This window comes from Sinocyclocheilus rhinocerous, unplaced genomic scaffold (assembly GCF_001515625.1).
Source record: "Sinocyclocheilus rhinocerous isolate Xijiao unplaced genomic scaffold, SAMN03320098_v1.1 scaffold2560, whole genome shotgun sequence".
Classification (NCBI taxonomy): Eukaryota; Metazoa; Chordata; class Actinopteri; order Cypriniformes; family Cyprinidae; genus Sinocyclocheilus; species Sinocyclocheilus rhinocerous.
Genome location: NW_015659005.1, coordinates 173,906 through 185,229, shown reverse-complemented (window position 1 = coordinate 185,229; position 11,324 = coordinate 173,906). Strand labels below are relative to the sequence as shown.

The following is an 11,324-nucleotide window of genomic DNA, read 5'->3' as shown; positions in this document are numbered from 1 at the left end:
ACACTTTCAACAATTCACATATAGCCTACTAGGACAATTTAAGCGTAGCCTTTAAATAGAGAAAGCAATCAGAATAAAGTCGATGGCTAATAAATAAAAGAAGCGTTAAGTTTGGGTTCAATTACAGTTGCTAATGGTCCATTAATAACCTGTAAATGACTTAAACGTTTTACTGCTTCTATTCTTTTGTTACCCATATCCTGATCCGGTTATGGGGGTTGAAAAGAAGTGGGAGTGTGGAGAAAAAAAAAAAGAGACGGTAGCGATCATCCGGCCTGATGTGTTCACCGCATCCTGCCTTCTGCGAACACCTCCTGCCCGCAAGCAATCCGCACCTCCGGTCACATGACCGCGAACACTTTCAACAGAGCACACATACAACTACACACAGCAAGCCTAGCTGACTCAGTCAGAACGTTTCCCGGATAAACACGTCTGAACAAAATGCGTCACACACAGAAATGAGATGGTTTAGAATCTTTTATTGTACAAAAGTGAGGTAGATGTACATCATAACATCATGATGTCTGTTTGTAGTAGCTTATGTCATGCTGACCTGCTGGAAAATCCCTGACAATTAGTTATACAATAGTTTGCTTTCTGAGGTGGTCTACTAGTTTGGACCAGTAAGAAACCAGCTACAATGTTCCAAAACACAGCAAACATATGGATTTTCCAGCAAGAAGTCCACAAAAAATCCCAGTCAGTGTAATGACTGGCCAATCCTGACAGCACCTTAGACGAATACAGTCTGAACCACACACACAGAACAACCAGAAACCATTCTTGGTCAATAAATAAATAGAAAATAAAGTTATGAACATGAATATTCGTGGAAGTTCTCTCAGTCACACTTCTCGTAGAAGTAATAGTACCGCGTCACGTCCTGAATCAGAGAAACACGGGTTGAACAAGCACCATTAGTCACAAATTTCCAAAACAACCTGCTCTCCGATGAGTAATCGGCTGTCACATTGTTCCACTGTGAGTAATCACCCACTAACTTCTCCACATCAGTCAAGTGCCCTGAATACTCCAGCAGGAACTCGGCAGCAGATACGCGCCACAATACGCTTCCCTCAATAGTGTTCACTCTACTGTCCTTGTGTTGTGCCATTGCGGTTATAGTCTTTTCAAAACGTGACAATAGTTCTCGGCATAGGCACGAGTGACAGTGAGTCCAGCGCTCTGCCGCAGTTGGCGGAGTTACTCTGGGTCTCCTGGAGAATTCCTCTGACCTCCGCGAACTCCAGTTTGGCTTTTTTGCATGGTAGGAAGTCAGGGTCTGTGGCTGCTTTGCTCCGCCGCTTTCTAGAGTGACGGTCCATTCCGGCTGGGTTGCAGTTCTCTTTGTCCACTGCGAGTCCCGCGGGGTCGTGTACTTGTGAATGACCCTCGAGTCCGGACCTCTGCCCATCCTCGGTAGCCTGTGTCTCAGTCGAGCGCAGGGCTGTAGTCGTGGAGCTCGTTATGTCCATGGGCTCTTCTGCTTGTGCTGTGCTCTCTGTGACACCGTGTGTGTCAGATTGCCCCTTTTTCTCGCTTGTCAGCCGGGCAGAGTGGTAGAGGTCCCTTGCAGATTTCATGACGAGCGTCAACAGCAGGCTCCGGTGGAGACTGAGTCCACCGCGCTGCGTGCGCGAGCTGTATATTTTACTCAACGCCTGGACCATAATCTGCTTGGCCTCTGCTGTGACATCCATTGTTCTTAGTTATTCAATTAACTTAAAAAATATATATATATACAAGCACTGTTTACGTAATTTCCCCTGAGCTCAGGTCACTTTCACTGTCGTTTCATTCACCGAAGTAAACCTCAGCGTAAAGACAGCGGGCTTTATATAGTTTTGGTGACGTATGCGGCTGTGATTGACACTCTGGCTCCTCCCATGACTCTGTTTGAGGAAATAAGTCAGAACGTGTATCATTCTGTTTCTGGTGTAATCTGTCAGAGGGGTTTTTGATGATTAGTGATTAGTTACTAAATTAATCATCGACTATCAATGACCTTTTAAAAAGGGAAAAACTGAAATAACTCAATGCCAATGTAATAACATGATTGTTTTATTGGTACTTTTAATTTCGAGTAATGTTATTTTTAATGAAAATATATCATATTATAATCTTACCCAACACAATGACACTTTGAATATTGTAATTTTTAACTATTCTATTCTATTCTATTCTATTCTATTCTATTCTTACTCAACACAATGACAAAGTTTTTGTCCTTTTTTTTTTTTAGCCTGGGTTAATAGACACTTTGATTCTCATGGATATTGTTAGCTTCCTCATTCTCTTATGCCCATATAAGGAACATCCGCTAGTTGGTCCGCTCTGTGGAAAACCTATGATGCGGGGGCGCGCTCGGGCTACTTCCTGTTGCAATATTTGCTTCAAACGATTTCGTCATAGCCAATAACCTCACAAGACATGGGCGCGTCAAACTTCCTCTGCCCATTTACGGATTGTATCCAGCTGTTTTCGCGTTAAACGTACAGCACAATTTTATCGAACAGATTCCCAGGTGTTGTTTGAATGTTGCTTTCCCAAAGGGGTTTCTTCTTTCTGAATTCAGTCTACATTCCGTTTAGTGGTTTGGTGGAAGGAACTATAATATTACAGAGTGAATGTCGAATGCGAGACGAGATATGCTAATGACCTTTTTTTATTCATACAACATAGTGTTGTATTAGAGGCAGTGGATCTATTCAAGGCCATTTTATAAAACAAATAACGAAATGTCAAAAAAGGGCACTCAAACTCAGTTTCTGGATTGCAGATTGTATGAAGAAAGGCTGCATAAGCACACATTTCTCTGTGGTTAGATCTCAGTAAAAGCTCTCAATAACCACCCAAGGTCTGCATGATAATACACAATAGCCTGATATAATAAGGAAAGAGTTCATTGAGTTATTTTGAGGTAAGAGTCTCGCTGTAAGATAATATATATATATATATATATATATATATATATATACAGGGGCATCTCAAAAAATGTGAATATCATGGAAAAGTTCTTTATTTTTTGTAATTTAATTCAAAAAAGCAAACTTTCTTATATTCTAGAGTCATTGTATACAAACTGAAATATTTCAAGAGTTTTTTTGTTTTAATTCTGATGGTTACGACTTACAGCTTAGGAAAATTAAAAATTCAGTATCTCAAAAAATTAGAATATTCCATTTTGAGCTTGATTAGTTTGATTAATTTTGAGTATAAATACTGGGTACATATATATATATATATCCGCTTGGCTCCAGTTTAATAGTAAGTGTTGTGCAGTGTTGGCTGCAGACAGTAAACCTTTGCAAGTCCTGTGCCTTAAAAATAAAAATTTTATTTGACATTCAATATTTACTTTCCCAAAATGTAAATTATTAGTTTGAATTCTTACATAATGTTGGATTCAGGAAAGACCTCCATTTTTAGTCAAAGTGTACTCGCTCCAGAAAGACTGCAGTTAGAGTGCATTATGTTAAACATACTACTATGTACACAATGGTTCTCAGGTGGCCTCACCAGACTTCCGAGGGCTGCAAGAAGTCTTAAAAGTATTATTAAAAATAATAAAATAAAATATTTTTAAAAGTATTAATAAAAAAAAATAATAATTATTATTACCTTTAAATGCTAAAGCTGTTACTTGGCTAAAATTATTTTCTTACTCGGTACATTTGTCTTGTTTTCCAGTACAAATACCTCTTATTTTCTGAACAAAAAACATCTTTTTTTTTTTCTCTCCAGAAAATAAGACTAATATATTAAGTTTATTTTTCTTTATTTTTCCTCTATTGCCAGATCTTTTTTTCCTTCTTGTTTTAAGCAACATTTTGATGTATTTTTCAAAAAACAAGACTTCAAATCTCACGTCATTTTGCTTCCCAAGTAAATGTAAAAAGTATAGTTATTGAGATACATACAGTATATACATATATATATATATATATATATATACACATACACAGTGCACAGCATAAATGAGTACACCCCCTCTAAAACTTAACAAATTCAGCAATTACTCTTTACTTACAGTGAATATATTCATTCTCCCAAGGTGAAAATCCTTCAGTGGACATGTATTTCACTCAATCTTAACACTCTTGAGCTGCTGTGAGAGATTCTGTAGAGACGAGCTGAGCAACACTCCTCATTAAAGACCAGAGCATTCAAGGAGGTCGTCCTCCAGGAGTTAAACAGCACAGATGTGAAAATTTGTCATGAACTTGTACACTCAGTGCCAAGAAGGGTCAGAGCAGTGTACTTAAGAGTCATGGAGGACATACTAAGTACTAGAATATTATACATTTTCTGAATTAAATCTAGGGTGTACTCATTTCTGCAATCCTTCATTTATACAAAATTGGCTAATTTACTTATCTTACAGAAAATATCGGCATATATTTAGATGTTTTTATTAAGTATATGTTTAATATGTTTCAATTTTGCCATCTTTCTATGAATCATATTAATTATATTAGTGATCATTAAGAAAATCCATATTTTATATTTATTCAGAGGGGGTGTACTCATTTATGCTGTGCACTATATATATATATTCCCACAGTGTAGAATCAATATGTAAAACATGCAAACTGACATCATACAGTTCAGTTCAGAACAAAGCACAATTATTTTAATCTATTGACATTCCTAGTTTTTTTTTTACTGGCCTACATAGTTGAGAAAAAAAGTTGAGAATTGCTTTAACACACAAACAAACAGTCAAAGACACAATCCTTTGTTACAAACTTTTATTAAGATATTCAGCTGTATCCTTTGACTTTTCTCTTACTCATTTTTTACAGTAGTTAATGTGCAATTACTTTTGATAATATTGGGTCACAGTTAGGGATTCACAAAGTTATTGGCACTTTGAACACAGACAGAATGGAGTGGATGAGCACTGGCGTTACAGGGTCACTGCATGAGCACAGCTGGGTATGGGTTACAACTCATGCTGAGAGTGCACGACTAACAATCAAACTTCATTAGTGCTTCTATGTAATATACAGTATATAGATTTGTATAGGGATGTATTCATAGAAAGTGAGACACTGCATCGTAAAAGAAGGTTTGTTGTTTTGAGTGTTCAAGCGAGCTGATGTCATCCCCTATCCTGTCTGTATTTCTCTGTAATTCGTGATACAAAGTCCAGACGCCAATTTGTCCGGCTGTCACACGTTACTTTACCAAAGTAAAAACTTTGCAACTTTTTTGCAAAGTTGGGTTAATCATAATCATCATCTCATTTCAGGGAAAGACTGAAAGCAGAGTGTTGGGGTGTGCTGGAAGAGAACGCAACACGCAGAGAAAGAGGTGAGAGTATCTTTATGTGGTATGTCTGTTATTTAGAGTGGAATAGCAGTGCTGCATTCTGGGTAAAGAGGCTTAGGTTGACAAAAAAACGTAGCGAAAACTGCAAGCCAAAGGAAAGCCTGCAAAATACAGCCAGTCCGTCGCTCCAGAACAGACGGACCTGGTTTCTGCCTTTTTGCAGAGAGGAAAGACAGTCACCGTTTATAAAAGAGTTCAATGTTTAATACATCGCTCCGTACTTTCTCTGGCATGCTGTCAGCGATCCACCAGGTTACAGATTCACAATGATCTACAATGCACAGTAACCCAACAAACTGTGCTACAAGGAAGAATGACAAGACTTATGGGCAGTTAAACTCTCACGCTCTTTCTCCACCCACTCAGGCGTCCGCCATCTATCTGCTCTCTGCGCTCCGTGACACAGTCAGACTGAATTGCAAGGTGCCGAGGAGCACGTCTACGAACGCAAACCCCAGGAAAAAGGTGCTTTACTCGGGCACAGAGAGCAGACAGATAGGCGGCGTGATATGGACATCCCGGCCTTTTTTGATCAACATTGGTCCCTTCATTCCCACTTTCATACCAGGCGAGGCTAAGTAAAGGAAAAATCCTTTAAAGGTGAAGTGTGTAATTTAAAACGAAAAAAAAAATCACAAAAATAATGATTTCGAACTTGCGCCGTGGGTAGATGCTCTTTTGGGCTGGTTGTGATGCTCAAACAAACAGAGCAACTTTTTGATAGCGCCACAGAGCCACAGTGTTACGCCTTTTGGGGGGAAATAACAATAAAAATCAACCTTCAAATGGCTTACTTGTAGCATTTTAACAATGAAAAAAATTACACATCACCTTCAACTTCCTAGTAAGAGAAAGGCCATTTTTTGTGGCCACCAAGAGTCATCTTTCTCAGGCATGCCACCCCCTGGTGTTGACTGTAAGTAGTAAATCTAAGCTGCAGTAACAACACACAGACAGCAGGTGGCGCATGGACACAGCGGTTCCTCTCCAGCGACGCATGCAGCATATGTGATCTGTGCCATCAAAATGGAGGACGCATAAACACTGGCACAGTCATAGCTGGCGAGAGAGGAGAGAGACGAGCACCGCCGCTCCGCGCCCCACCCAGATACACACGCAGTTCGTCTCCTGCAGTCCTCCTGAAAAGGCACCAGTGACCCAGCAGGTTTTTAACATCTAAAGAATAGCACACATAGCACCAGTACATCCCTCACCATGGCCCCCCACTTTCCCAGCACTTTAGTCGATAAAAAGAAATGAAAAAATACTCAGTACTCTATATCATCAGTCAAACAACTCTATATTGTATCCTTAAAAAACTTGGCAAGTCAACTCTTTCACCTTGAATTAGTAGTAGTTGAAAAGTAAATACAGTACACGTGGTCTGCTAAAAGAATGGAGAAATAAAACGGAGAAGGAAATGGATGCATGCACGTTACCAGATGTTGATTTTGCAGGCTTCTCGAATGTTATACATTTCTACACAAGAGGCATTATTGTTTTCTGGTCCAAAAGAAAAGAAAAAGAAATGAGGTCACCGGTCAGACCTGAACCAGACTGCATTTAAGTAGTAAACTTGCCAGGAGTTCACTTTATTTGCTACGACTCTTAAGCCAGAAAACAAAACAAAACTACAATTTCCAGATATACAAACAGCAGGTAAGCCAGACTTGGTTATGCAAATAAAAGAAATGAAATAAAAACATGAGCTAAAACAAGAGGGGTGAAATACCTAATGTAAGCCATCAATTAAAAAGACGAGCGACCTGTTAAAAACGTGGTCAAAATCTGTTCAATAGTCTCTTCGATATTTACATCAGTATTCAGCACGGCTGGCCGCAGACGCAGGGGTGCATTCTGTTCCGGGCCAGATACCGACACATACACATCCATGAAGTTTAGTCCAAAAACCATCGATTACACTCTACAAAAAAGGTGCACAATCCACCACTCTCTACAAAAAAGGTGCAAAAAGCTCTAGTTCAGTCTACGAAAAGGTGCAAAGAGGTCCATTTCCTCTGTCAGAAAAGGGGCGGCTAATGTATGTGTCCCAGGAGATCAGACGCGCGAAAAAACACGACTTATACAAACACGCACGGCCTAATAACTCGGGCATGAAATATTAAAATAGCCTACAGTATCGAATTTCTGTTTTCGTGAGGCATGTGTGTTTAAAACCCATGCCTGAGCACACATTAAGACATCACATGCAATCCCATTCAAATCCCGAAGAAAATTTGGGATATGCAAAAGTTCACGGGTTACGGCAAACTTTCAGACGGCCGAATTTCCTTAAAAGCATCCGTATGAGACGCCTCCGGCACATAACCCCTAAATCCCCGACTCAACACATCACCTACATGCAAACACACAGTGCCAACTATGTGCAAGGAATGTATACAGATGGTGACTTGTGCGGACACAGACATGCTTGCCTAAGTGAGCACAGACAGACACACACACACACACAGCTGCCCAAACAGGGACATGGGCAACATGAAGAGACTTAATCATTCTGCTCCTCCTCTCCTGGGACACAGGCAATGTAAACCCTCCTCCGCTCCCAAACACACACAAAGTCAGGCCCGAACCTTAAGACAGTAAAGTGACTAACAATAAGAAGCACAACCTCCCACCCCCCTGGGCTGTAAAAGCGTGTTTGTGTGCGATAATGGGGGGGAAGAAAGCTAAAAAGGTTTACGGACTAAAAACACTTTGTTTTTATGTCCTACCCAATTTTTCTTTTCTCTTAAAGGGATAGTTTATCCAATTCGGCCATAATTTACTCACCCTCAAGTCTTCTCGAACCTGTATGACTATTTCTTCAGTGGAACATAAAAGAAGATATTTTTAAAGAACACTTTTATGTGCATGCAATGAAAGTCAACGGGGTCCAAAACAACACTGAACCCCATTGGCCTTTCAGTGAATGAAAACAAACACTTTTCTTTTGTGTTTGGTTTGAGATGGGGGTGAGGGAACGATGACAGAATTTACATTTCTGGATAAACTACCCCTTTAATCGGCGAGAGACGCAAATTGTACATCTCTGGTCAAAATGGCCAATCGAATTCAGCTATGGACACGATCGTGATCGAGATACAAGCCAAGCACCAGTCTGCAAGATAATCCTTATGCAAAAATAGTCCTTTGTTTTCTCACTATTTCCATTTAAAGCCCAACAACAAGGTGTCTCTTGAGAAACATTTAAGAAAAAAAAAAAAAAAAAAAACACAAAAAGAGATTTTAAAACAATCCCTCTCTCTTGAGCTCTAAAGGTGCGAGCAGATAAATATATTTTTATCCTTTACAGTCCTTAATCATCTTTCAACTCTGGATTCATATAAATCACACCCAGTGGAACAAGTAGAAGGGGAAAGGAGAAAACGGCGACATAAAAAACAAAGAACGTGGCAGACTAAGATCCCACATATATTTTGGGAGGAATGGAAGGAGAGGAGGATATCAGATTCTTTCCGTTTTAGACAGACCGAGAGACAGAATATGCCACCTACTTCTCTTTCTCCTCTCCTCCCTACTACTTTCTCCATCTGCTGTTCCTTCAGATCTTATGACAGGCATTTGTCCTGTCTCTCTCCTGGGCCAAATACAATCGGCTAGTCTGACATAGCCAGGTGCTACAAAATCACGAATACATTCAAATTCAGTAGAGTGAGATCAGGGAACCTCGGACCTCCGGTCGCAAGAACTTTTCCTGGTCCTAATTACGCATTCCTATAGCATCGGTGACTAGATTTACTTGCCGAGCATGGAGGCAAAGGGGATCTTCTGTGCAAAAGAGGGTTATTCAGCAAAAACAAAAATGATTGAAAAGAAAATGGCGCCCCTGGCATCAACCCCTTGTGTTCCTCCCGACGCTAGACCGTGCAAACTCCTCCAATCTCCTACCCGACTCTCCCTTTCCCATCCCAGGCAGAAGCAGCAGAGCCCAGAGTCACGCAGCGGGGTGGGAGGCGGGTAGGAGGTGGGGCAGCAGAGGGGATGGGGCAGGGCTTTCCTCGCCGGGTCGCTCACTGAAACAAAGTGCCGTTGTCTCCGCCCCCACCCTGCAGAGACTCGCCCGAGGATCCTCCAGTCTCCACCGAAGCGCCGCCCTCCAGGCTTGCCGTCTCGAAGGCGGGTTCACCGCTGAGGCCGTCCGCTTCCATCTTGATGCTGTCGGGGAGGAAATTGGCATAGGCATCGCCCTCCGCCATCAGTAGCTTCAGCTTGGGGATCCAGCTCTTCCTCACCACGCGCCGAGCGTTAGTGCACATGTCCGCCGCGATGGCGTTCATCTCGCTCTCCTTAAAGCTGGTGGCAAAGTTCTGGCAGTAAACTGTTGGCATAAGGGAAGAAGACATTTCTAAAGGCCCGATCACACCAAGAACCATAACTATTACAGATAGCCTTCAGCACCCACACCAACGCATGATAACTTTCTGTTTATTAGAAGCATGTGCTCAGGTATGTCTTCTGGTGCCGGATTGATTCTGATTGGCTGTTAATGTTTTTATCATTTATAAGCTGGATAAAAAATGATTTTGAACGCGTTTACAACATTATCATTCCTCTTTGTCATTGTTGCAGAGTGGACTTCCCCGTTCTCGCAGAATTAAGTTTAATTATCAAAACTTCATAGTTGTAGTTATCATACTTGTTTCAAACAGTAAGAGTTGGAATCACCAAAGGACCCACAACACGATATTATCACGATTCAATATTTTTTGCAATTTTAAACATTTTGCGATATGCTGACTAATGCGATAACATATATCAAAGTCTCTTTCAAGGAAAGTCTGTTCACTCGGCGGCCATATTTGCAACGTCTCTGGGCAGCTCATACAAGACCAAGTCCTATCTAAAAAAATAAATAAATAAATGGGGGAATCCTGAAATCTCAAAAACTGCTCTCTGAACTCGCAATTAAATTGCGTATCTCAAATCAGCAACAAAATCTGAAATAAACTGCCCCATGAATGTTGTTTCTAATGCTCAAATAGTGTTTAAAAAGCTTATTTTTCAGGCTAGACAAGCCAATCAGCAATTGGGTCTTTCATTTAGAAGGCGGGACTATTCCGCCATATTGCTCGATGCAGTTTCTCCTATTCATAAGTATAAGAATGAACTGTCTTTGTATTTCTATATTCTTTGCATATATAGAGATATATTTAGAATGAGAGAGCATTATAGAGAGATGGGGCAGCATCGAGACACTTGTGCTGTTTGTAAAATTACAGTCTGAAAGAAAGATTTCCATTATTGATTTGATCTGTTTTTCCGCATTACGCACGGAGCTTGTAAAATTAAGCGCAATACTCACAACTCTAAGTCAGGTCCTGATAAAAGAATCATACTTGGTGTCTCTGTCTCAATATAACATCAGCACACAAATATTGCAATACTATACCGTATCGTTTCCCCCACCCCTACCCCTAGTGAACAGGCTTTAAATTGATAATTCAATTAAATGAAAATGCTGTCATAATTTACCCACCCTCAAGTTTTTTGTGTTTTTTTTTTTTTTTGAGTTTTTTTTTCCTGTGTTGAACACAAAAGAAGATATTTTGAAGAATGTTGGTAACCAAACAGTTGCCACTGGCCAATGACTTCTATAGTATGAAAACAATACTATGAAAGTAAACAGCTAGCTGCAGCTGTCTGGTTATCAACATTCTTCAAAAAATCTTATTATGTGTTCAACAGAAGAAAGAAATCATTAGCAGGGCTCGCAAAATCGCTACCAAAATGTATCACCGCCCGACGAGCTATCTATTGAACAGTGATATAAAATTCCTTCCTTGATTTGCGTTGTTCACTAGCTTGTAGGGGTAAAACGGATCGTAGTTGATTGTTTGCACGTGTTTCAAAGTCTTGCCGATTTAAACATTCAAGTGTTTTAAACCATTCACGCACATTCGGAGCTGAGCGCACTCATTCAAAGCGCGCACAGAGAGCCGCGTTTCAGACAATGCGCGTACACAGAA

The 11,324-nt window shown here is 40.4% G+C and overlaps 2 protein-coding genes across 2 annotated transcripts in view; both read right to left on the bottom strand.

Annotated features, from left to right (window-relative positions):
• Positions 1-462: 462 nt before the first annotated feature.
• On the bottom strand, positions 463-1,795 carry LOC107723203 (immediate early response gene 2 protein-like). The gene has a single exon (XM_016531757.1). It carries the CDS (start codon positions 1,701-1,703, stop codon positions 1,134-1,136), a length of 570 nt encoding a protein of 189 aa, XP_016387243.1. The 5' UTR covers positions 1,704-1,795; the 3' UTR covers positions 463-1,133.
• Positions 1,796-8,251: 6,456 nt separating this feature from the next.
• Positions 8,252-11,324, bottom strand: part of LOC107723200 (nucleus accumbens-associated protein 1-like) — a 13,551-nt gene continuing 10,478 nt past the window's right edge. Inside the window, exon 6 of the mRNA XM_016531754.1 lies at positions 8,252-9,676. Coding sequence (XP_016387240.1) covers positions 9,369-9,676 — 308 coding nt within the window. The 3' untranslated portion in view covers positions 8,252-9,368. The remainder of the gene's footprint in view (positions 9,677-11,324) is intronic.